Source organism: Atractosteus spatula, chromosome 5 (genome assembly GCF_055471065.1).
Source record: "Atractosteus spatula isolate fAtrSpa1 chromosome 5, fAtrSpa1.hap1, whole genome shotgun sequence".
In the NCBI taxonomy this organism is placed as follows: Eukaryota; Metazoa; Chordata; class Actinopteri; order Semionotiformes; family Lepisosteidae; genus Atractosteus; species Atractosteus spatula.
The window spans coordinates 16,695,522-16,722,920 of NC_142710.1; the positions used below are offsets into that span (position 1 = coordinate 16,695,522).

Below are 27,399 nucleotides of genomic sequence, written 5' to 3' on the forward strand. Positions count from 1 at the left end.
TAATTGGCACCCTGCTGATCCTATAGCAATAGAAGTTAACAACCTTGTCTACAAACATATTCTACAAAATTCTTTCTTATTCATTTTTAAAGATGGAAAAGTTCAAAGATAAATCACTTAAAGAGATTTCAGACATTCATACCTGATTAATTTTGAAAAACTGACCTTGGACACTTTTCTCTTTGATATTTGCTCTTTAGCAAACATATTTAATTGTTGATCTGAAAATGCAGATATCAGGCCAATAGGCCAAACAAGGACCTTTTTTTCTCTTTGGTGATGTGGTTTTTAATTGTTTCTTTTTTGTTAAAAATGTTTTGAAATGCAACACAATGGATTTGGGAACTAGTAATATAATATTGTATTTTATGGTGGATTTGAACTGTTTTAAAACTTTATTTTAAAACTACCATAGCCAGAAACCAACTAGGATTTTCTTTTTATTTTGGATAGGATGGAAAAAACTGAAACATCATCAAATATAGCATGTAAGTATAAACGATTATTTCATTTACGTTGTTCAGACTGTATTTGCCACAAAGATAATCCATGTTAAACGTCTAGAGGTTTTAAACTAGGTGCTTAAGACTAAAAAAATACCAAATCTTTTCAGTTAACTTATGTTTTCTAAAAAAGAGAAACATAAATAAAGAAAAAAAGAAAAGGTATCTTCAAATCATCATTATTTAAAGGACAAATGCTGTGAATACATTATTATACATGCTTAAACCACTTGTCTGAAGCATGACTTCAGAAGACAGTCAAGAGAAGGAAAACTAAAGTGGGCTCTCTAATATGACTCAGAAAACAAAAGGCACCCAAAAACATTATGCCAAATCTGGCCATCTGCTCTGCAGCTATTCATTCAATAACTAAAAAAGAGTACACCTGCTTTAGGCTCAGCCATGTGAATGTTCATTAGGTTATTAAATGAATTTCCACACACTTCAGGCAATTTAATATGGGATAAAATCAGAAACACTCAGGAACAGATGAGGTCAAATAAAGAATGGAAAGATCTTCATACTTTTTTCATTCAGTTTCAAACATTTAATTTCACCTGAGGAATAACAGAAGTCTAGGTTAAGGATATAGCATCAACTACATTAACTTTGAGGTTAGAGTATTAGGTTTCAGCTCATCTTTCACTATCTGTTGAGAACTGTCTCAATGAGAGACTACACTAATTACAAAGGGCTTTGAACATCAGCATAAAGTAAGTTAAAAAGGAACAGGTAAAGGTAAAGGTTTATTCCATGACACCTGAAGAAGGCTCCACAGCCAAAACGTTGCTTCTCTTTTCTTTTCCTTTCAGGATGGGATAAACATTTATTTATTATGTTCCTTTGCAGCCTACACATACTGTCGCAGCTATCTATTTGAATAACTTACTATAAGTTACTGTACTTAATTCAATATAGAGTACAGTGGAAAAAGCAGTATTCTAAATTAAACTGGACCCACAGTTTTCTGCAGGGCAGAAAAACACTTTCAATTTCAAGAACTGTAAAAGAACTGATAGGGAAAACATTCTTGGTCCAAGAAAAACTAACAGGAAAACATTCATTAACTGTTCAATCAGCCAGGGGTGAAGTCTACAAGGATATTGTGTATGTTGACATTTGTCTTAGCATCTTGTTAGTGTCTATTATTTATATTTGGCAGATATTTACTATATTTCAGAGAGTAAATGTCCGCCAAACTGGTTCTTTACTAAACTATATCATAATTTAAGTAAACAAAACCAGTCAGCTTAAAGAACAGGAATGCAAAATGAGTGAACATTCTTTATTATTTGATGAAGAATAATGAAGAGGTAACAATGAGCATCTTGGATGAGAAAAGAACAATTTCCCTCTAAAGACACTGAAGGGATGATGGCTATATGTCTCCTCTCCCATCACTGTTGAAGAATCCTGCCAAACTGCCAAATTCGTCACAACCAGTGACCAATGACTATCGGCTTTGATCTTTATGACTGCAGAGGTTTGCACATCCTGGTTCTTTGCAAAACATAAAAGCATCAGTTCTTTAGCTATATACTTGTTTTGAGTGCTCCGCAAGGCCTACAAGGAGAGCATGGGCAATGATTCACTTTCTAATGGGCTAACTTACCTTGCTTAAGCAATATGCTGTCGAAGTAGAGCCAAACAATTTTCATTAAGATTTCACTATTTGTTACAATCTCAGAATTTCACTGTTTTCACAAGAACCTTCAGGACCCATTAAGAACTTCCAAGGAATCCTCACATCAGGTTGTCCCGAATTAATTAGAAGTCAGATATATAGAAGTTTTGTAACAACAGAATGTTGACTAAAACAGTAAATAAAGTTTTTTCAGTGAAAATGGATTTAGTTTCCACAAACATTGTTGTTTATTGGAAACGTACATTACACAAACAGCGCTACCAAAGAAAATACCAATTCCTCATAAAGACAAGGAAATTCCGCACTGCCGAAGCAAATACTCAGTTTTTGTCTTGCATGAACCGTACAATGCTGCCAAAAACTCTATAAAGCCTACAATGTGCAATGTTTGAAAGTGTATTTCAAAAGACTGATAGTGTCATAGCTATCATTTTAAACCTGTCATTTTTAAAAATCACAAAATATATTTCTATTATGCAAAACAGCAGAAAGTGAAACACTAAAAGGTTGTTTTTTTATCCTCTGAAAAGGTCACTATGCCTTCAGCTAAATCTTTGACTATATGCAATGACATTAAAATGAAAGTTATGTCAAGGGCGAGCGAAGCTTCCAGCATGGTTTCAGGCATGCTAACATGGCGGCGAGTTTGTGATACTAGATGCTACATTACTGTTCACATAGAGAAAATTGTAAAGTAAGAACCAATGGCAACAACGCTGGAAAGATTATGTTTCAAAGGCGTATCTGTATAGTACAGAGTATGTATTTGTATAAATGAGATACAGCCCCTGCCCTGCGTACTGTATTAGTTGAAACTCCAGTGTGTAACATGAAACATTATCTGCATTCCAATTTCTGTATTCAAAAACGATGTCGGATGTTTAATCTGGGGGAACCAATAAATCAGATTGTATGTGTCCATCAGCCATGAAAGCTTAAATGCCTTCTGAGATAAACCAAAACGTTCAGGGATCCTTGTTATTGTCACGGCTCCCATCAATAGCTTGTGAAAGTGCTTTCAGCTTGTTATTATTAAGCATATTACCGACTATCTAGGGTTTTAGAACAACAATAACCAATTAGCAGCCTGTGAATGTTTTAATTTGCATTCTCGATCTGTAGTTGTTATGCTTTCTTAGGTATAATCAATGTTTTCCCATTCTGTTCTCTCACTGGAACGTAATCCTTTTGAATTTGTATGTTTGTGGAGCAACTAATAAAGTCAATGGCATTCCTCAGTCTTAATGGAAAATTTACAAAGGATTGAGAAGATTACTAAGCAATAGGTGGAGATATACCTGTTAAATGAAAAGAAAGGGATTTAACCTATTTAACCCATTCCTTACCTTTGTATACATTTAGTAGAAGAGAAACTTACAAAGACAAATAATTGTTAGTTTCAAAGACCTGTACATTAATAGGATACATGCAGAGAGATGCAGTCCACCTATAAGAATCCAGCAGGTTGCTGCCGGGGGAAATGTTTAGCTAAGAGGTGGCAGTGCCTCCTGTTCTAGGAAAAAGATAACAGCTCATTCTCAGTTTACTTGGAACTCAACTGTTCGCTGTAGTTCCAAATTTAATTAAAATAAACACTTGCAATGCAGAGGAGAATGGCAGTTGCATCTTCACATCTAGGCTGACACAAGGCTCCTCACATTGAATTTCTGTCAGCCAATGTGCAGAGCTGCCCTCCCGGCTGACAGTGAACAGGGGAGTTACCTGCCTCACAGGAAGCAGCAGAGCTATAACGCACACTCTGGGTCAAGAGGAAATAGGCTGGATGCTTCAGTTAAGTGAACATCACCACACTGTCTATTATACAGCATGAGTGCAGGTATTCTATGCAGAATCTTAAATGACTCTTAACTTGGCACATGCTCCAGTTTTTAAACCGTGTAAGATTTGTACAAGTGAAATAATAATTAATTTACTGGAATCAGTTAGATGGTAATTACTGTACATACTGCATATGTGTATGGATGGCTAATGATCGAAAGATCAGCCAACACAAACATTATTAACTTTTAAAATGTAACAAATGATTAAAATCAAATATAACACCAGGGAAAACAAGCACCAAAGAATTGAGTATAGGCAAGTGTCTAATAAGGTGACGCTGTGAAACAATGACATTCTGGAAACAGCAATGAGATGTTTCACACCTCGCTGTTGACTTTCACAGAGGAGAACCTGCAGAAATTAATCAGCCTGTTAGGCAAAAATTGCTAATCCCGAAACCTGCAACAGACCTTGTTTAATACGCAAAGCAGGCAGGTAAGGTCTACTGTAAGCAAGTCTTATTTCCTGGGAAGATAATTCGCATCATTAATCAACACATAGTAAGTAGTTTTATCTGACGCATTAATCAGCCTGAGAGGACAACAATCTTGGGAAACCAATCAAACACAGAAAGAAAAGGGATGAAGTTCTCGTGATGGCGTGAGATGTCACGATGACCTGATAGTCAGACCTTTTCATGGTGCGTCAACAAAGACTGTGAAGAATTCACCCTTTCCCCACCTGAGAGAAACAAACCCGGGATCTTATGTGTCTACAACATAGATCAGTCAAATCAACTCGGGAGTTCTGAATTTGTACCAACCAAGGCCTACGATATTGCATACGAAAGATTTTCTCTTTAAATGAAATACTTCGGTTGTTGCTTAGCAACAGAGACCTGAGTCATATACTGTATATGTGTGTAACTGTGTGTGTGGGTGTGATTCAGTGAGATTGAAGGTGGAGGGGAGAGATGGGGAGAGAATGAACTATCTGGTATTATGTGTAAAGCCGCTTTCTGAAAAAGGAAAAAAAACAACTGAACAATGCTTTTCAGCACAAAAATCAATTTGGGAAATGTAGTCCCTACAGTCTTCCAGTCATTATATGTTATACCTGTGGCAGAATTTCTATTATTTGAGTATTACTGGTGCACTCAAATAGGTGGTAATAATATAGTTTCTCAGTCAAAAATTGTATTTTTTAGGTTAACAATCCTACTTTTTACAATAGGGCACAAATGAACATAAACTAATACAGGTATATCATATACCACTGTATAAAAGTTTTAAGATATCTTAGACACACAATCAGGAGACACAATATACATGTATCATGAGCATCAACAGTTTCCCATATTTTAACAACTTTGACTATTAATATTTCATAATTTAATAATAATTAATGTGTTACTAATACATCTTGGTTTGAGAGAGAAGAATCCATTACACTGTAATCTTTAACTCACACCATCTTCAAAAATATAATCACAACAGCAGAAGGTAATCTGTACATGAGCAGCCCATATGAAGCAGTAGCTAATCCATCACATTTACCCAGCAAATCTGATCAACTCATTATCAGCTTTTCCTCATCATTAACATCATTTGCTCCTCTCTACACATCCAGAATGCTGACAGGCTCCTTTTTGTGCAAAATAATACATATTTCTCATGAATAGCTGTTAAAACTAAATTAAATTATTGTTCATCATTGAACTGTGTTTCTGAATTAAACATTAGTGAATAGATCAAAAAATCCAAACTGTACTGCAAAATGCGCGAAGCGGTGTAAGTCATGTTATCATTCTCTGTCATGCTGCCCATCCACACTAACTTAATGTTTCTTTTGCCTTATTAACGAATATGATATTGCAATGCCTTTTCCCAGAATAATAACTAGAACCAGACATTTTCTGTGAAATAACACAGTTCAGAACAGGCTGAAGTTATGAAGTTATGAGGAGTGCTTTGACTGACTTAATTTGGCAAGAAAGCTACACAAGAAATCTTGCTTTCCTTTGACAAAGCGTGCACTGGCCTGTTACTAGAATGTAAAGGTCGTGTTTCAACAGCAGCATCTATTTTTATCAGCGAAGGTCAACACTGGTACAGACCCAGAAAAAAAAAACTCACTTAAACAGTAAAAAGGAGCTCTGCACCCAAGCCACTGAGGCCCACACCACCTCCCCAAGGAACGTGTATCTAGAAACAATGCTTATATTTCTCACTCGACTAGATATCCTGACCTATTGCATTCGATTTATTAGAAAGCAATACAAATATTTTATGGAAACTTAATCAATAGATTCAGTTTCTATAAATCAAGCAATTTCTAAGACAAAAGATGATTTCAGGTGGTTTTCAAGGACATGAAGGCCTGTGTTTACCATAGCCATGTAAAACTTTTGTCTATGCATTCAGACATGTGCATGCAGTCAGATCTGAAGACAGAAATGTACAAGCCTTTTCCAGAAAGCAGTTTACTGTTTAATGGAAGAAAGAACAGAAATGTCAGAGGAATGCTGCTCAACCTTTTGAACTAGAAATTAGTGTCTCTCCTGACTTATATAAAAAGAACTGTAGAAATTCTAGACTTATGGTATACAGTATATGTATTTTTCTTACGGACAGGAGCTGAAGTCAGGCAGTTGCTTAAGGACCTAACTCCTCTGGGCATGTGTCAAAATAGCGTTGAATTTTCAGGATTTTGGCATCTGCCTATGCAGTTGATCAACTGCTCACAGCCACCTGGGCAGATGGTGGAGAAGAAAGGCTCTTAAGAGGTACAGTACTAATTGGGAGGGAAAAGAAAATTAACATTTATTGCAATTCAAATCAAAGACTCACTCAGTCACATGACACAGTAAAGCAAGACATAAAATGATTAAAACACATAATAATAATTGAGAACTGCATTAGATATCCAGATGTTAAACACTGTGATTCGTCATTATACAACAAAAAGGGTTGTTTAGTCAAAGGTTTGCTGTGTAACTCAGATTGACATTAAGACTACCTCTTGGTGTAGCTAACAGAAAACTAGTGAAAGGGAAAAGAGTTCAGGACTCAAAAGAGTGTTCCTAGTCTGGGGATCTACTAGTCTATTAGTTTTCACAGCACTTTCATTATTGCCATGTAACTGATCCATAATCAAATACAAAGTCAAAATATTGTTTATGTTAAAAAATTCCAGCAGTTACTGATGCTGGGTTTCTGATAACTATATGAAATGATTCAATAGACCTGTGATTATTACTGTCTTCATTTTTAATAGAAACACAAGAGACGTTAATTACAATATGAGGCCATCTGGCCCGTTTTAAATATAGTAACTGATTGATCCCAGAATCTCATCTAGTCATTTCTTGAAGGCAGCCCAGGTATTGGTTTCACCAACATGGTTGGATAGCTTGTTCCATACTCCCACAACCCTTTGGGCAAAGTCCCTCCTGTTCTCGTTTTTAAACGCACTTCAGCTAAAGCACTACCTTCACGTTGGTAGGGTGCCACAACTGTAATAGACCTACATGCAAAGGCCAACCAAACAAGGTTATGTTTTGCTCAATTGCCAAAAGGGATCATTGCCTTTGGTACAGGCAAATCTGTATTTAGAAGAAGCTATTCTGTGCAACTTTAAATGAAATAATTTGCTTGATGTTCAGTCGGTTCAGTCAGAAGTTTTAAGGTCTCCTGAAAACTAAAGTTTAAAAGTCTGATCTTTGATAAATTGTCCTTCAGCTCAATTTGTTTCTGTTGACTACCCAGTGTATCAAAAGGGCTTCCAAGCTTTGAACTGCTCTTAAACTTTGTATTGTTTGACTACAACAAACACAACACCTTTTGCATTTTTGAGTTTTTCTTTTTTGAAATGAACACCCTTTCGGTACTATATTTCTTGAAAGTCTTACTTTGGCACTGCTCGCTGTCTTTCTTCTTCGTCATCTGCCCCTCGGGCTGTGGGCAGTTGACCAACTGCCCGTGCAGATGCCTGATTTACCTCAGATTCGTAGCTGACTTGGCACGTGCCCAGAGCAGCTGGGCACCAGGCATTTCGGCAACTGCTTGACTGTGGCAACTGTCTTTTATACTGTATATAGATAAAAAGATGTTGTTGAAGTGATTAGTGCTGCACATACGTCAAACAAGCTGGTGTAACGAAAGAGGATATTCAATTTATTTACTTTTTAATTGCTGTCACTCAAATACATAGCACAGTTTTGCTGTTAATTCTATTCATGATATAATATGCAAAAACAATCACTGCAAGCGAACTGAAGATTTCAAACTGCCTTCCATCACACTTTCACACCCCCAGTCAAAGAAGATGTTAAACATTACAGTAACACCGAGCTTAAAAATAAAGGTCGAAACATATGTGTGTGCTACTTAACGTTCTTGATTATTGATTAAAGAAGGTAGTACACATGGTTTAAAATACACATAGGTCAGTATTTAAGGATGGATTATAAATAGAATGAACAGCAAAACAGTCCAAACGCATGAGAGACGCACCAGGCAAGAGGAAACTCAGCAGTCGTTAGTGGCTTCATCTTTTTTAATTGCTGTCACTCAATTATATAGCACTTAAGCTCCAATTATGAGAAGCCAGGATAGATCTGTGCATGACTGATCTAGTGCACCTTCCAGCAGACAGCTTCCTCAGGGAGCAAAGAAGCTTAAGGACATGTCTTTAAGCCACTGAACAATCTCCCTGTTAAATATCAGCAACAGGTGTCACCAGCATCTTTCATTAGATGGACAGCAAACATAACACCTAAATATACAGCATGTCTACACTTTTGACTTTCTGGACCAAATGTACAATATATACTTGTCCTAAATGTACACTATAGGGAGAGAGTTGAAATGTGCAAGAAGGTTCCAGGGAGAAGACGACGATGTTTTTAAAAAAAGACAGTGCATTGCAGCAGGAGGACAGTGGTAGTAATGATACACATTAAGAAATAAATGAAGAGAGCCCTTGCAATGTAGTATAGGTCATTTATTTTCACTACCTTTGAGTCGGCTGATACAAAGAGATCTCAATTTGTAAAAAAAGAATGAGGTGCATTTCAATAAGAATTGTAATGGTGATGGATTTTAAAGCTCCAGCAGTGTTGCAATTCATAGCCTTTCAGGTGAACTCCTATAAAATGGTCCCTCAAACATGATAATCTTGTGAAGTATTTATAAAACTAGCCACGGGGCCAACAATTATCAAAGAGAGTTCACACAATTAAAGGCTCACAGTAAAACTGGTCTCACTCCTGGCATGATTTCATACTGTCAGGGAACATATCTCATCCTTCTGTTTCATTGAATGTCTTAAGCAAAGGGGCACTATTGTGGCATGATGTTTAGTGTTGCTGTTTCACAGCTTCTGAGTTCAATGCTGGACAGGGGCATCTTCTCTGTGGAACTGCATGTTCTCTCCCTGGTCCTCTAAATTGTACCCCATGTGTGTATGCGCCTTGTGATGGACTGGTGTCCTGTCCAGGGTACATCCTGCTGCCGTGTGCCTATTGTCCGCTAGGTTAGACTCTCCACAACCTTGGAATGCACGATGCATGTACTAAAAATGGATTAATTATTATTCCTAACAATTGTAATTACAGCCTACTACAATTGCCATGTGCTCCAACTCAAGGCATACCGCACGACCTTCCCAGTATGTGGTGACTCTCGTTTAAGGACAGTGGAAAACGCATGTCTAGGCGTGTCTTTCTGCACTGCACTGTAGTTCCTAGAGCTGCGACAGTCAGGTGTGTGAAGAGCAGCAAACGCCCTCGGCACGCTACTGATCAGCTGCTTGAAGACAGCTGGCTCCTGGGAACTCCACTGCCCTTAGAGCCATGGCACTGTGCACACACACATTTTTTCATTAATTCACTTTAAAATACAAGAAAAGTAGTACAAAACACAATGTACTCACCCAAGAAACATATAAATTATGCAGGGGTAACTATCTGTATCCACACAACAAATCAAGGGCACTGCCCTGTGAATTATTAAAAAGCAATTCCTCTTGTAACACTCCTTACATTTCTAGGATTAGCGAAATGTGTGTGTTTCATTCATGTAAGTCGGGGGAGCGGATGTTTTCACAGTTACTGTATTTTCACGGCAGTGGAGTACAAGAGCCTTGAGATGCTCAGAAAAAACAGTGAAGGACGCTCCTTCATCTGCACACACCTCTTTTGCACAAAATTAAACTCCTTTTCTTTTGCTGTAGAAGAAATAAGTGTCAAAGTAAATTCCAAAACATTTGTCCTTACAGCTTGTATACTGGTCCAACTTTGTTAATGTGTCCATGGTATTCCCATAGGCTCGTCAGACTGTCTTCATTCCATTCCTCTGCTTTATTACTCTCGACCATGGGAATATCACGATGCAGCACAAATGACATTTTCGAATGAATGTTGACAAAACACGCCATAATGTACTCGCTGTCCGGACTAGTAAAGCATAGCACCTAATCCAAACATTAAATTAACCAAACATGAACACAACAGAACTTGACTTTAGTACTCTGGAATATACTACATAAAAGTTTTGCAAACAGTTCAATATCTACAGTAAATTACTGAAACAAAACGTTTAAAGGGACAACAAATCTTTGCCTTTTCTGCTTAACAGGGTGCTTTTAATAAGGACTCGCTCATAGTGTCTGAGTCTCTGCAGAGAACTGAGGATGTTTGTTCGGGGCTACAGGACTTCAGTATTCACATAATGCTAAGTCCCAGTTAGTTTCCATTGGCCACGTGCTTGTTGACCAGGGGAACATGGAACAAACCTGTAACAGCGTGAGGCATGTGTCCCAGAGGCCTACGGCATTGCAGCCCACAACCTTGGGAGGATAACTGCCTCTCTGTGAAGAGCTAAATAAAAAATGCAGCCTGTACTCTGGTAATGTTATATACTATGGCACTAATTGTATATTGCTATATATTGCTATACTACAATCTCACTAAAAATACTTCAAGCTCCTTGTGTCAGGACAGGAAAACCAGTCTGTCTCAAAGAAGAACATAGCATAAATAGAGCTTATTAACAGTCACACTAAAATCTAGTTTGCCAAAAATAATGTGGTGAGGGAAAACTGCAACACAAATCCTTAATAAAATATAATTAAAAAGCAATTTATAACAGGAACAAGGAACACCGTTTTAAAATCCCTTTGAGGAAAACACTGCAAAACACACATCATCCCCCACAGTTTTATTTTTACAAAAACTAATTTGCAGGAATGAGGTTAGAGAACACAAAATAACTGAGGAAATGAGACCAAATCAGCCTTCTTTTTATAACACCAAACACAACAATAACAGGGCTAAACACTACTGTATTTGTTTAAGTATTTTCCAGAGGGACATTTACAATTTAAACACCTTCTCAAGGGACTGAACCATGTGGCAAGAAAATGCAGGGATGTACAGTATATAATCAACAAGGTGGAAGCTTTTCTCTAAGCACACAGTGCGGCTACAGAGAGCCCCGTACGACTGGCTTCCAACAGGCCACTACGAGGCGCAGATCAGCAGCACCTAGGGGCGTTTCTGCTGCAGCCACCTGTAGGAAATGTGCTTTAAGTAAAAGAAACACTCCAAAAATAAAATGGAAAGAGAAAAGTAAAACAGCCTATGAGACACAGAACAAAAATAATTTAAAACAAACCATTAATTAAATACAGTATTAAAATAGCACAAAATAACTGACCAAGATGCACCACACTTTAGGACTATAACAACCCCTAATTCTCTTGGCACTGGCAGTAAGTCTTAAGAACAGAAAACTCAATAAAGTTACAATGGGGCCATTCAGCCAAATTTGCTATTTTAGCTGCTAGCAGCTTATTGATCCATAAATCTCATTATATAGATGTTTCTTCAAGGATCTTAAGGAATTTGCTTCAACAAGTCCTACTGGCAGATTGTTCATTACTCCCACAACCCTTTGTGTAAAGATCTCCACTGGTCTCCTTGGTTCCCATTTTCAGAATGGGTTTAGAAGCTATACTCTGGATAAACACTCTCATTGTCTTTCAGAAATATTTGTATCAAATCAAGCCACAGTCTCCTGTGTTCAAGACTGAACATATTACATTACATTATCCTGTCGAACTAAGAAAATCATATTAAGGTCATAACTTATTCTTGTTGTCCTGTTCTCTATTATAGCATCTCTATTATATGTTCTCTATTAAGACATCAGTTTGCATACAAGCAGTTGCAAGACAGCACATTTAAATATATTCTGCTCTATTCTAATTCTTAGCATTCAGACATTAATTTTCTAGAATAGTTCCGGACAATACTATCTTTCTGTAAAAAATGCAATATGCTGTTGTAAAAATGTAACAAAACGTTAAGCTAAAAATAACATCAGATTCCCATGAAACTGTTTCCTACTGAAATGGCATTTTTTATTACAGTAGAATCCATGTTCTTTTTTATTTCCTTATAATTATGAATGTATTTGAAAGGCTCTTCCAAAAAGGATTCAACCCCATGCTTAAATCAAACATGGATTGTTTGTGTAACATAACACAAATCACAAAAAAATAGTTTATACATTATACAAACAGCAGTTTTGACAGTTTCTGATTTAAAAGCAGTGATTGTTAAGTCTTTCATAGACATAGGGGTATGTCAGTTTTTGTTTTGATGACAAAGTCAAAAATGAATGAATACTGATTTAAGGTACAAAGGAACAAGTAATAGGTTTATTCCATGCTGAAAAAAAGAAGAAAGAGAACACAACGTTTCGGCCGTGGAGCCTTCTTCAGGTGTGAGAGAGACAGGGCAGTAGCTACTGCCCTGTCTCTCTCACACCTGAAGAAGGCTCCGCGGCCGAAACGTTGTGTTCTCTTTCTTCTTTTTTTCAGCATGGAATAAACCTATTACTTGTTCCTTTGCAGCCTACGCATGCTGACGCAGCTACCCACCTGAACTACTGATTTAAGGTAACTGCCATAATAACTACTCAAATACAATGTATTCTGGAAAACAAACATTCTAACGTTTATCCCAAAAGAAATTGTTTTAACTACAGCACCAGTGCTTTTCTAAAGCAGTTGTCTGTTGCAAGCAGAAAATCCCCTTAATGTCATGATGAAAGAGGCCAAACAATTACTATAATTGGCAGTGTAGGTATTACTGAAAAATATGTTTTTGTTCTGCCAAGATTGTCTATTTAACGAGAAAATGAACTAAAGTTGACATTGTTGATCTGAGCTGTTAAAAGTTTCCAGATCCACAAAGGAAGTAAAATGTGGTTTAATAACAATATATGAAGTCCTAAAAAGAGGGGCCATTTGTTCCATTTAGTTCATTTATTGCTTCAGTAAACAGCCAATTCAAGGATCTCATCCAGCCATTTCAGGAAAGAAGTCCCACAATTATCTGCAAAGAATTGCTTCCATGCTCAGCTTTAATGCACTTGCGCATAGTTTTTATTTAGTTCATATTTCACTGCTGATCATGAAGAAGTGCACAGGATAATACTTTTTAGAATTTTAAAAACCTAAATCCCATCTGCTTATAGTCTTCTCTGTTCATGACTAAATACTGTATGTTCAATTCTCCAAGCCTGTTAGGGTAGGTCATTCCTGTGATTCAAGGAAGGTATCTGGTTGCTTGTCTCTGGACTGATTCCAGAGCACCAATGTCTTTTTTGAATTTTGAAGGAAGTTCAAAACCTTTCGATGCAAATACTGTCCTGGGACTTTGGATTTCTAAATCCCACTGAGCAAAAATGAACTTTTTGATAGATTTAAAGAAAAATAACTGCCCCTTTCTTGTAATGATTTCATTTGCTGGTGAGTTTACAAACCTCACAGGAAATGTAAATAGAACAGGCTCTTTAATGTAATTAAAGAACAACTACGTGTGTAACAATTTCTGAGCCAGTTCCAAGGTAGATTTTGTAGCTTCTCTCTGCATGGCTAAGATTACAAGCAAAAAAATCCTGCTGTTCCAATACTGTAGTAATCTGAGTACAGTAATTTCTCCTGTGACCTGAACTTTAACCCTGTCCTTTAGAAGTCCAACTTGAGCCTGCTCTGATATTTTCCATTGCTGGAGTGTTTGACACGGCCATATCCTTAAATATGGAACTGATTTGTCAGGGTGTATTGGAATACATAAGGAGGTTTCAATGAAGTCAGTGTGAAGCAGGAAACAGGGTAAGACAAGAGGCTGAAGGTCACTGTGCCCCACAGTGTCTCCCCACTACACCTGGCTGTCATTTCATTTCAGTTTGAATTCATTTTTATTGGTTGAACAAAGCACAGCCCTCACTGATGTACCAAGCCCAGACACCACTTAGCATGATTTAATGTTTGGTGCATTGCCAGCATACGCCTTCAAATCCGACTAGCTCGTGCACAGTAAGCGGAGAAGAAAGGCTCAAAAGTCAGAATGCATGACTTGCAGAACATCTTAAGTCTCATCTTTCAGTTTCGTGATTGTAGAACCCAAGTTCTCCCGCAACAGCAAAGCATATCTAAAAAACTGCAAAGTTCAACAGAATAGTCCCTTTTGCTTATGACAGTGTTTTAGACCTTTTATGTGACAGAGCAACAGATTGTATAGTTACAAATATATATGGCTGACATTCCTAACCAGAGCAACCAATTTGTATTTATACCCAAATATACAGTTTTGTATTTTACTGAAGCAATCTGGGTGAAGTACCTCGCTCAATGGTACAAGAGCAGTGTCAGAATCCACTACTTTCTGATCACTGAAGTTCTGAACCCTGCTTCACACCATTGAAACAAAAGCATGACATACTGTAGCACTCTGAACTTTAGTAATGTCCCTTTTTATTGGAAGAGGCTCCAGCAAAATTTGTAAAAGCTTCTTCCAGAAGCACAGGGCCCAAGACTGCTTTATACTCCGCACAAGAAGCCAGTTCATTACAGCACAGATACGCAATGAATCAAGCTTTTGGGGAGACAGGGAAACTGGAGCACCCTAATAAAATCCACATGGCCATGGGGAGTACACGTGAAACTCCATACTGAGGGCTTCCCAGACCAGAACGGAACACAGGACCCAAAAACTGTGTTGCAGCAGAGCTTTCTGTCTCACCTCTGTCACCTGCATATCAACCCATCCGCTAATGCCTTAACTAATAATGTTAACACACACATTAACACACCCTTCAAATAATAAAATAAACCCATTTCTATTTCTCTCGTGTTCATATGTTTTTAAAACAAATGCTAACAATATGCAAATGAAACTACTGATAAAGAATGACATTGACTCTGACAATGAATATAAATTTATGACAACAGAAGTAATTACTTCAGCTTTTTACAAATTGATTATTTGATGTGTTTTTGTGTTTTTACTGTATATTCCAGCAGGATTTGTGATATATCAACGTTGACAGATGTACCGTTCTGAACACATTTTCCGTGGCACCAAATTTTGAAATCTGAGAACATTGCTACTTAGTGTAAGATGTATTAGTTCCAATAAAGATGCATTTTAAATCTGGTCTGTTTTCCTTTGTAGGAACATAAAGTAATTTACTTTGACAAGAATACTGAAAAAAACATTAACCTTGCTTGGATCAACAACAAAAATCAATCTTATAATTTTTCAACCTAATGTACCGTTTTTCAAAAGTCCCATGTGTTATGATTATTATATCAGAAATAAGATACTACATCCATTTTTCCATGATTCAAAGCCAAATTTTATCTGAAGGCCACCCTCATGAAGATGCATTTGCACAGCATATATGGTATGAAAGCTCTAATGAGCAAGGTAGTTTCTGAAGCGTTTCTAAGTTTGCTTCAGGGCACACACACCTTGCGCAAAGCTGCTGAGATACAGACTGGTTTGAAATTACACACAGAGGTGGTATGCTAGTGGAAATAGACAGGTTAAAGAGCAAGTACAGCAACTCACACATATCTGGCATATTCTATCATAATTAATATATGCCACGCCACACCAAGAGAGCAAAAATGTTTTAGGGCCAATTCCTACCCAGTCAATATCTCATAAACAAGATACACTTGATTTCCACTTGATTTCCATTTTCACATAAATTGTAAGCCCATAAATCACACATGGGTGCATCCTGCGCAAACTGTCACTGTTTATTATAGAAAAGACATAACATTTCAAGTAGGGCAAAAAGCTCTTATACATTTGTGTTTTTTTCAGTGGTAACAAGAATGCCTGACATCCATTTTACAGCAAATCTTTTACTAATTTTGGTAGGACATCCCTCAAAAAGGGATGTATGAATTTCAAAAAGAAGAACAAGACGTTTGTCTTGCATTCATCAAACTATTGGGTTTAAGAGATTTACTCCTGAGCTGTCCAAGGTACTGAATAGCAGGCTCTGCATTGTTGGAAGTCATTTTCTTTGTGTATTTAATGCAAAATGTGAGATGCAAAAGATAGGCGAGATATCTTTGCAATGCAAAGCCAACAGTTAAACTGGGTTTCAATTTTAAACAAAAAAACTTTCTAAACATGCCAGCCCAGCCAGTCTGCTTCACAGCTTTGAAGAGCAGTTTACAACATCCAAAATAACACTGCACTCCATTATACAACTGATCCCCTCTCTCCCATCATCACTTCTACTACAGGGCTGTGCAATCACACCTGGAGGACCGGTGCGTCTGCTGGGTATCATTCCAGCTCAGCTCTTAACAACCTCAATCAGCTGGTTATTGGCTTAAGCGAAACAAATTATCAGCTTCTCCCAGTTCTTCTGCTGCTGTGGTAAGAGAGGCCCACCAGGACAAGGAATGGACATCCCTACTGACTCTACTGACTTGTAATATAGTGATACTATTATTCCAGAATAAGGGAAATATGTGGATGTATACTGTACATCAATTTCAACTTGTCAGGAATATCGGCCTTCAAAGAGATTCAACTAATCACAATTAGTAATCCACAAATGCCTAATATACAGTATACCTAGAAATTATTTCCTTCATCTTCAGATGCAAAATTCTACTATTCAGCTCTGTTTGACCAATTTGTCAATTAGAGATGCAAAAACAAACATTCCCTGTTGAATAGTCTGAATTGCATACAAAAATAGATACATCAGGAAAGCAATTGACTTAATAATGCATGGTTAGTAAAAAACATTAATAGTGTTTTTGGTTAAATCTCAGTTGCATATTTGGGATGTGTTTAATCACTTCTTCCTTATTAAAGGCAGTCTGTGATTTGACTGTACATTGTGTAACTTATGTTAACAGCTAAAAGAAGGTTAGAAGGGCTAAACATTTCCCCACTCACATTCAATATCAGGAATTTATCACTCTTGTGCCAGATCACAGAGAGCTTTAGAGAATGACATTTTTAAATAAGCCTGAATCTGTAAGCCTATGACTTTCCATGTGTTTCATTCCAACATAATCAATTCATAAATGATCATCAAATGAATTTAAATTTCTTCTTAGGGCTTAAAGACATAGTCAAAGACATACGATTTAAATCTGAAAAATTCTCAATCATAAAATTAAAATCTGCTTATTGCCATGTTTCGTTGTGAAACATGTTATACACTTATTGCCGTGCTTCATAAATGATTTAGTGATTTCTCAGCCCTTCAACTTAGTGACTATCATTATTATATTAATATGATAATTATTTTTATCAAAACCCTTAAAATGGTTAATTTTTAGGGGGCATACTTTGAAAAACGAAATCACATCAACATCAATCTTGAGAAAAACTGAATTGTTTAAACCTAGCTGTCACGGTCAAGAAGAAGTTTTTACCACTAACAGCAATAATATATAATCCATATCTTTATTGTACACTTGCTTTTTCACATCCATATTACCATTTATTGGTAATGAGGAAACAGAATGGGGTTATTGGGTTAATAATTTGGAATTTATTAAATACTAAGATAAGCTGGTTTAATTACAAACACAGAATGTAAAGCACAAGGTGCTGTACATACAGAATTAATACCACTAAAACAGAAACATTGTGGCAACTTATTTAGTGTTCCAATTAAACTGGTGATTCAAAAGATTTTAGTGGAAATAGTTATTTTTAATTGGCACCCCATATGTCTCTATAGACTTGTCATCCTTCTAAACTTTGGTCTCCTACTCACCAGCTCCAGAAAGCACCTGCACATTTTAGTACCGAGCAAATTTAAACAAACATACACGAACTATTAAAATAAACAAATGAGACAGTTGCGCCATTCAATTACAAAGACAATTTCAGTAACTGAAAAATATCCATCTCAGACACCACTGATTCTGCTACATGCAGCACTACGGTGGCCACATCGTCACCGCGGAGCACAGCCTGTGTTGAAAAACTAAACGTGTGTGTCACTGGAAAAACAAGCATTACAAAAAATGGAAAAGGCTAAAGACAATGAGGCTCAGAAGACGATGCTGTGAGGAGAGCTCAACCAGGGCAAAATACATCTGCCAATACCCTGAAGGTCAGGGACAAGGTCTTCTTGGATACATGCAGTATCTGCCATTTTCCCACTGCCTCTGAAGACAAGGCCATTACGCACATAAGAGCTTTGTGTTGTCTGTCTGTTCCCACTTGACTATTGCCTTTGCTAGGAACTCAAAGGTGGAACTTAATGCCCCATACATCAGGTTATTCTCTGTTGAGGATATGTCAAGGATCTGTGACGTCTACGAACCTGTCAGGAGAAAACTGTGCTTGTTATACAAGCAGGAATTTTCATGTGAAGAAAATGAGACAAATGGAGAGGAGTGCCTTGAAAATGTACTGTACGTATGCACACACACAACCTTGAAAAGGCCTTCCCTCTTCATAGGCCAAGAACTGATATATTCAGATTTTCTAAATATAAAATAGTAAAATAGCGTGGGTCATACATACACACATTGTATGAGACAAAGCTGCTACTCTTAAAAGACAGAGAGTTTTTAATTAGAAATGCACAGAATTAAAAGATTGCTATCATTGCATAAGAACACAGTACAGCAAGCTGGCTCAAACTTGGTGCTGTAGTGGACTGAATCATCTGACCAAATATCGCTTGTTGTAAGCATGTGTCACTGCCCATGGTTTCATCTGTGACTTCCCTTCACATGAGCACTCTTGACATCTCATTTAAAGACAACAACAGCTGAAACCCTTTTAACTTTGAACGGCACACAGTCTGTCATGATCTCATTCCCAATGTACTGACTGAAAGTATCTATGCTAAGCTTTCCACCCTTAAGATACAAAAGAGTATACAAGAGAGCAGAAAACTAGATATGGCAGTAATGGGAAAAAAATAAAACACAAATCCACTAGGGACAAAAATATGCTCAAGCACTGGCAATGTTGCCAGCACATGTAGGCTATCACTTACTGGTAACTGGTAATGCAAAATTAAACTCATTCTGGAAAAACAAAATAATTATAACTGTTCATTTAATAGTGCAAGTAACCCACAGTTTCTTCATATCAAATATACAGCACACTTTTTCCCTACCCTATGTCTGCCTTACTTCTTCAGATATGTAAGCCCATAACACAAAAGTTATTTGATACAGATTTCATATTGAACAAGTGCTTTGCGGGGAATTTAGAAGACTTAAGGATTGTAGCTGCAGAATTTACAAGGCAGAATCTTAGAAAAGAGTCTCCCATTAAAATAAAAAAAAACTTGCTTTATTCTATTATCAGGAACAAATTGATTCAAGGAGCCATATCTGTCCAAAGCCAGTCTCGATAACGTTCGTAAGGACTCCGGTATTCTTGCAGAGAAAGTTAGATGCACCATGTGCGCACGTGGTGTGAAAATTACCGAATATGACAGAACTTTCTAATGAGTGACAGCAGCTGGTCCAGGGCTCTGCTCTCACTGCTCCCAGTCCCCAGCACTTTTTCCGGCTGTTGCCAAGCATGCAGGCACAACAGTCTAACAACAACAGACCTCCAGTGGGCCAGTGCTGCCCTGTTTCTGAAGCACTCTTCCGCTCGTCGTCCTAGATGCTTCAATATCACAATGCCCTTAATACACCTGATCTTCCGATCATTTACTGGGATTTACCAAAATGCTGTTAGTTACTGTAGGTAGTGCTTCCATTTTTAAACCGAAACCATGAGTAGCGCTGTCATGTCACTCATTCGTGGAAGATCAGACAAAGCAAAGGGAAGATTCCCATCAATGTCGTCACATTTTTTGCATTGCTTCACTTGTCTTAAAAAGAAAATGGAAATGCTAGTGAACACTTTGATTATCGATTTTAATTAAATTGTTATATGACTTTTCTGAGCGCTCATTAAAATCACCAGGGAAGGGCATTAAGCACTGAAAACACTTTCAATGCTGCAAATGCATTTATCGCAGAGATGCAAGCCCTTTACGACAAAGCCGTACTCTCCCTCTTCAAACCCAGGAACCAGCTGGTTGGATATTTCTTGTTAGCAGTGTACACATTTTTTCACATTTATTGCACAACTATTTCCTTTCAGCCGATGTTCTCGGTGAGTAAAACTAAAGGCATGTTTTACCTCAAAAAGCTAGTTTTTCACTTGAAATCTAGAATCAGAGCCAGCGCCAAAGGAAAAGTTTAGTCTGCATATGTGCTGGAATTTACCACAACCGTCTCCCGCAGTAATCTGCAGTAATCACTTTTTAACAAATATTATGATGTCTAAAGAGGTCATGCTTAAAACTAAACATTCTGTGACACACAGACACTTTGCTAATTAACAGTTTCTGCCACAAGGCTACCTACAATCACATTTTAAAAGCTATCTAATACTCTGTTATCCATTGGCCTCTCTAGAGTTGGAACTCTTTGTTCCTCAGTCACTGAGGTACAACAGAAACAGTACCAATGTCAGCTCTCAACACCGAGGGCTGTGTACTCAACAAAGAAGGATTTTGCACTCTTTCGGGATCCATCTCATCAAATTGCTGACCACATCTACTGTAGGCACGATTCATGACTTGAACAGTAATACCAATGCTAGCACATCAAATTCATTATTTTGATTACCAGCATTGTATAGACGTCACACAACTGTGAGACAGCACAAAGAAAATGATAAACACACAGCAGGAAAAGGATCGCTGCCCAGCCTTGTAGAAACAGGCATCACAGCCTTTACAGTGAGATTATGAGACTGATATGGTCAAGTAACAAACTAAACTACTGTGAAATATTAATTGAAAACAAACGTTTGTGATTATATATGACTATCATCCTCATCAGACATTGTGCTGCTTGCCTCTGCAACTTTTCCATCTTAAAACGATACATTATAGAACATTTAAGTTCCTACAATCTCTGAAAGTTATCTGATTTCTATGCAAATTACATCTTTGTACAGTACATGCCAGTGTAATGGGGCTCAGTGTACCAAGCCAGTTATAGAAGTGATGTCACCTCTCTCTGAAATCTAGACAGTGTAAAACTCGCAGTAGTTTTTTGGGCTAGTGGACTTATAGTGAGCTGCTCTCATCACACCAAGAGCCACTGCTGTATGAATCTTTCAAAAATCAATGCCACATACCCTCAACAAATTTACTGAATAACTTAACTAATGCAAGCTGTGGACAGGAAAGATGACCAGTACTATTCAAAAGGTAAAACTGCTATTAAAAGGCCAAAGATGACGTTGTCATTACTGCATTCCAGAGAGGTCAGACCTACGGTCACCACTGCTTATATCCAACAGGGGTTACTCTTATTATGGTCCATCCCTGATTTAGCCTAACGTTGTTAGACCATGGACTGGCCACCCCTCAATCTGAAAGAATGCATGCTGCTTCAATGAAAAAGAGGTCTTGCAATCAGTCATCCATGTATTAAAACATCCCTGCTTGGAAGGACAAGGAATCAGCACCCCAAGGACACACACAGAGAAGACTCCTTAAGTGGAGAAGGAAGGTTAGGTCAACGACTAATTTTTTGGACTGAAACCTTTATTTGAAGCAACATATATCTGCGTGCATTTACACAGATGGGAGCTTCACTGGAACAATCAGGACGTAATACAACTGAAATTAGATGTAATGCAGCTGTGTCTCACCTGGGATTTGAACCCATATCCTTTCAGTTACAGGTGCAGATCCTTGACTACTGCTGCCCCACTAGGGTGGGTTAGGAGAAAGTTAGCCCCTGGTCCGTTTCTTCTATTTCAACAACTAGGCACACAAACCCTTCTGCTAGACACGAGCTACTCTAACCACACCTCCTCCCAGACAGACTTTACAGATGGGTAACAGTGGCAGCAAAATGCTGCCACGTATTTATAAACAGGCTAAAAAACTGGAGGCTTGTTATTTTTTCCGATATTCTTAGTAAAAGACACCAAATAAAAAGATCATAATCAGATCCCAGGTCACATAATTTGTACAGATGCTGCTGCTGTTGTGTTATATTAGCTCTTGTCTCTTCAAAATATGTTGTCCCTGTCTATTTTTCAAAAGGCGATTTTCTGTAAATCAAAGTGGCCTCGATTCTCGTTTAAAAAAACTAAAGCTAAATGTGCAGGCCTCTTTCTGTCTTCACTGCTTAACCTCTTCTGTTACAACCTGTAGGTGTGAGTTTCAGTAGGATTCCGTCTTTTAATATGCAGCTTGCCCATCCAGGTAATTAAAAGGTAATGAGGAATGGAGACTAAACATTTGTACCTTAGCCTCCAAGGGCTTCAGTGAGAGACATATTAACACACCTCTCCCACCACCCTCATAAAACAGAGAAGCTTTTCCTCTTAGCATTTATTTTCAGGAGAATTTTAAAATTTAGGTCTTAGAAGTGCTGTGTGCCTAAATGCACATCTTACATAAATTCCCTTATGTTGCTTCATATAAACTTTAATATAAAATCCCTTAAATCTGCACTTCAATAAAAGGCATTGTGTGATAAAATGGAATTCAATTTTAAAAACAAGCATGGGCTTCTGTTCAATACACAGTCTATGAAATATACACGCAAACAGCCATTCACTCAAATCGCCGTGGTTCCAAGAAAGATTTTTTTTTGCAATATAAATATTATTTCTGTGATGTTTGGCGAACTGCATTCAAAAACATAGCAATGCTTTTAGGAAACTAATTTTTTGGAATCTAAAGTGCCACATTAATAATTTCAGGAATATGGGTTAAAAATGGACTATTTACAGAAAATGCCTTATCTTACTTGTGTCATAATGCACTGCTAGCACCACACTGTACAAACAGAGAAGATTATTTGTGCAAGACTGAGCAAGTGTTAGCTTAACATATTATGATGGCTGGGCAAAGTTCTGGTTACATGAAATATCAGTTAACATACATAGTTTACACAGGTTGTCTTTTTTTCTTTTCTAATCCATACCTGTCATACTGTGATATAATTCTGACAAAGTGGTTTTGCCCACAGAATTCAATATATCATTCTGAAGGTTAAACTCAAAACATACACTATGAGGAAATTTTGCACAAGGCTACTTTAAAGTATATTCATGCGATTCATTCAGGCGCTGAGATCATCTCAACAAAAAGAAATTGACCATTGATATACAAGTTATATATGGATCATTTCCAAATAAAGGGGGCAGGAAAAATATTAATTAAAAAAAACAGACAGCTGCAGGGTCACTCTTTCCCATTAACTTAAATATTCACAGGCTAATGCAATGCAGGATTCTTGTCATATTATAAGACTAAAGTCTGGCGAAAGAGTAAAAGTATGAAAGGCGTTTTTAAGATTTTGCAACAAATAAAACATTTAATTGAACTGACAAAGGAGCTACCCCACATTTAGAGTAAAAAACACATTTCCCAGTTGTAACAGCCCAAAAACACAATGATAGGAAAATAAATCTCTAGGTATGAAAAACGTTAAGCTAATTTCAAATTTTTAATATTGTTATATGTTTATTATTGTTTTACTCCACAATAAAAGATCGTGAATTAACGTGTGTGGCTATTACTCTTAGAAATCACTGGTTTTTATCCATTTTCCAGTCAAAATAGGAAGGCCTCCTTTATCATCCAGGATTCCAAACCTTTTATTTCCAGGAGCAAACACACACACCGCTTGTTTAAAGAGGAAATAAAGCTGCCTGTTTTTTGTAAGAGGGGTATATGAGGAAAAACAACATTTCCTGCGTTTCCAGAGTCGGGCTTCCGAACAACTATATTTAAAATTAAATGACACCAGAACGCAATAGCAATGTTTCCATCATTTGTCACCAGAGATGGAGGGGGCAGTATTTACGGAAGGTTGAAGAAGTTGAATAATTTGCGTTTGTTACATACTGTAGATTGACGACCCCCACCACCCCCCACTCCCCACCACACCTCCTCCCAAAAAGGAACATGGGGAATACACCTTCAAAATGACCGCGCGAGTTACCTTGTGTTTGATGTTGCAGTGACAGCACACAGTCCACAGGTACTTGAGAGTCCTCCAGAGGAGGATGATGAAGAGACCCCCGAAGAAAGTCACCATGGAGGAGGCGAGAAAAGCCCACCACATGCGCTGCCCATTGCTATCACAGGGCACGTCTGCGGAGTAAGGGATGATCACTGCATCCATCTTGGACATGTACACCGAGGACGAGTCCGGATTGATATTATTATTGATATTGTTACTCATACTGCTGCTGATGCCTTCAGAAACGTTGCCATCTGCCATAGCTAGCATCCAGAGGCTTTGGCGAGCTCCTCTCGGCACCCCCAACCCCACTCACCAGCCATATTGCTTCAGATATCCTCTTCCCTTCTCAGGATTTCTTTTGCCCCTGTTTTGTTCTAGACCTATCGATTTCCCCTAAAACCTGTGACGCACAGGCGAGCCCCACTTCAAAGCCCGTATATCAAGTCTCTTTCCCTCTGCAAAACGCATTTAAACTCACCCTAATGACGCCTATATGTTTTCGTTTTAAGTCAAGTCGGGCATTTTCCAAACCTTCAGGAGCAATTCCATGTCAGAGAAATCTTCATTTCGCAGCCGTCGCTGCTGCCCAGCTTGTTTTTTTTGTGGACTGCTGTGGCTTCTGTATAGTGCTGAAGACAAAGTATATATTTATAAACAGCACTTCAAGCGGCTTGCTTGAGACCTAGCTTTCTTCCATCGAGGCAACAGAGCGCTTGACTGTAAACGATTTCGGTTGCGTAAACACTGCCTTGTCGACAGCCTTCGGGGTTTTCAACGGGGTGAAGATCTCTCGCGTCTGTAGCTGCGCTCCGCGCTGTTGCAAAAACTGGGGCTCGATAGCGTTTCCCCCCTCCTCAAAGACCGCTCTTGTGTTGATACTGGCGTTCCCATTCACCACCTTCCTCTCGGCCCGTACAGCGCCCAGCTGATCCAGGCTGTCAGATCTGCTGGAAAGATAGCCAGGGGGATTTACAGGTATCAAGGCGGAGCCAAGCTCGAATAATAGAGATGGACAGACGGCCGGGGATGTTTATTCCAGCAAGCCACTGCTGCTATCTGGAGATCGCTGCGTCCTTGCAATGCAAAGGGCGCGTTCTGGTTTTTACTATTAAAATGGCTTTACGTGCTACGCCGTCTTCTCGTATTCCCTCTACATTCGAGACAACGGTTCGGTGTAATGAGATTTATTTTCAATATTAATATTTTCCATCCTACCTTACGGCAGATCTCAGTGACTGGAATACGAAATACAGCAGCTGTACCGCTTTCTAAAGGCGCTGCGGTATCTGTCAGATAATCTACAGCTCTCAATAAATGTCTGCAGTCCTATCTGTATGCTGAAAGCGGTACAGGGTTATAAGCGCTTTCATTAGGGTGCTGTCCAGGGAGAAAGAAATTATAATAGTTATAATAACGCATTTTCCGTCGCCGTAAATTTCCAGTGAAAATGGAGACGGGCTGTGTTTTTACAGAAGTGTTTTTTTTTTCCAGTAACCTTCTCTTCCACGCTGGCTGAGCACTCAACACTCCACCCACGGAAAGGAAGCCGGGTTTGTGCACTTAAACTTGGAAACCTGTTGAGTGCCCGTAATAGTTTTCGTTTCGAAACTGGAGAAGTTTTTTGTACACAAGATATTGTAATATTCTTAGGCTTATTGTAATTTTGAAAATATATTTTTGGTGTACCGGTCATTGATATGGATGATGGTATAGTCAATCACCCATAAATATCCATAAAAGATCATTTTTCCCTAGTGTAGGTGATATGATAATCTGCTAGACAGTTTACGCGTCCGTCCTTTCTATGCAATTGTTAGCCTCCTGAGATACAGCTATCAGTACCAAATGATGGCTAAGAGATAGCACACAGTAACCCACTTTTAAATTAAAATTAGAATAGGGGAACTGCGTGTATGCGATGCATGAATCTAGCGCTACAGTACCTAGAAGGTCTGCTCCCATTTTGTAACACCAAGGGCCCACTGCGTTTGTGTGAACCGTAATAGCTACACCATAACAGATCTGACAGTCTGGCAAACACCGGTCTGTCGCAGAGATGTGAAGAAAAATGTAATGTCTATTTGAACAAGGTCCAGTTTCACAGTTTGTGCCGGAATTGGTGTTGTAATCTAATAACCTACGGATGACCTATCGTTATCTATAGATCAGTCTGTAGAAGTCTATAGAACATATTAAGGTAACATATACACTACCTATAAAATTCAATATAACCTGTTAAAACAACTTATAGATTATCTATAGGTTTATGTAGAAAAGACCCAGTTCTCTATAGAAACCTCTGGGCTACTTGCACAAGAGTAGAAAAGACATCTTTAAGGATGCAAACTCCTGGCAGTGTGAATTAAAGGTATTCTCCACTTTTTTATAATTCTTATCAATCTCTCAAGCCAAATAAAGTGGTTTTCAAATTAGGTGAACAGATGGTTTTAATATCTCTGCCCTTTGACTTAATGATGGGCTCAGTTTAAATTCTGCTTTAACAGCTACGGGCAGATATATAGCCGTGTGAATAGATAATAATAATTGCTTACACTTATATAGCGCTTTTCTGGACACTCCACTCAAAGCGCTTTACAGGTAATGGGGACTCCCCTCCACCACCAATGTACAGCCCCACCTGGATGACGCGACGGCAGCCATAGTGCACCAGAACGCTCACCACACATCAGGTATCAGTGAGGAGGAGAGCAGAGTAATGAAGCCAATTCATAGATGGGAATTATTAGGAGGCCATGATTGGCAAGGGCCAATGGGAAATTAGGACAGGATGCCAGGATTTTTAATGACCACAGAGAGTCAGGACGTTGGTTTTACGTCTCATCTGAAGGACGGCACCTTTTAACAGTATAGTATTGCCGTTACTATATTGGGGCATTAGGACTCACAGAGACTGTAGAGTGAACACCCCCTACTGGCCCAACTAACACCTCTTCCAGCAGCAGCCTTAGTGTTTCCCAGATCTCCCATCCAAGTACTGGCCAGGCTCACACCTGCGGAGCTTCAGTGCATTGCCAGTTATGAGTTGCAGGGTGATATGGCTTCTGGCTGAAATATATAGATATTATGTACATCGCCGATGTC

The 27,399-nt window shown here is 38.2% G+C and overlaps 1 protein-coding gene across 9 annotated transcripts in view; it reads right to left on the bottom strand.

The window, feature by feature from the left end:
- kcnma1a (potassium large conductance calcium-activated channel, subfamily M, alpha member 1a) overlaps window positions 1–25,313 on the bottom strand; it is a 210,045-nt gene extending 184,732 nt beyond the window's left edge. For 8 of the 9 annotated variants that reach the window (XM_088916328.1, XM_088916324.1, XM_088916325.1 and 5 more), the window contains exon 1: window positions 24,274–25,313. In XM_088916328.1, coding sequence (XP_088772454.1) covers window positions 24,274–24,564 — 291 coding nt within the window. In that variant the 5' untranslated portion in view covers window positions 24,565–25,313. The remainder of the gene's footprint in view (window positions 1–24,273) is intronic. The other variant, XM_088916330.1, reaches the window with a different exon arrangement.
- Window positions 25,314–27,399: the final 2,086 nt, after the last annotated feature.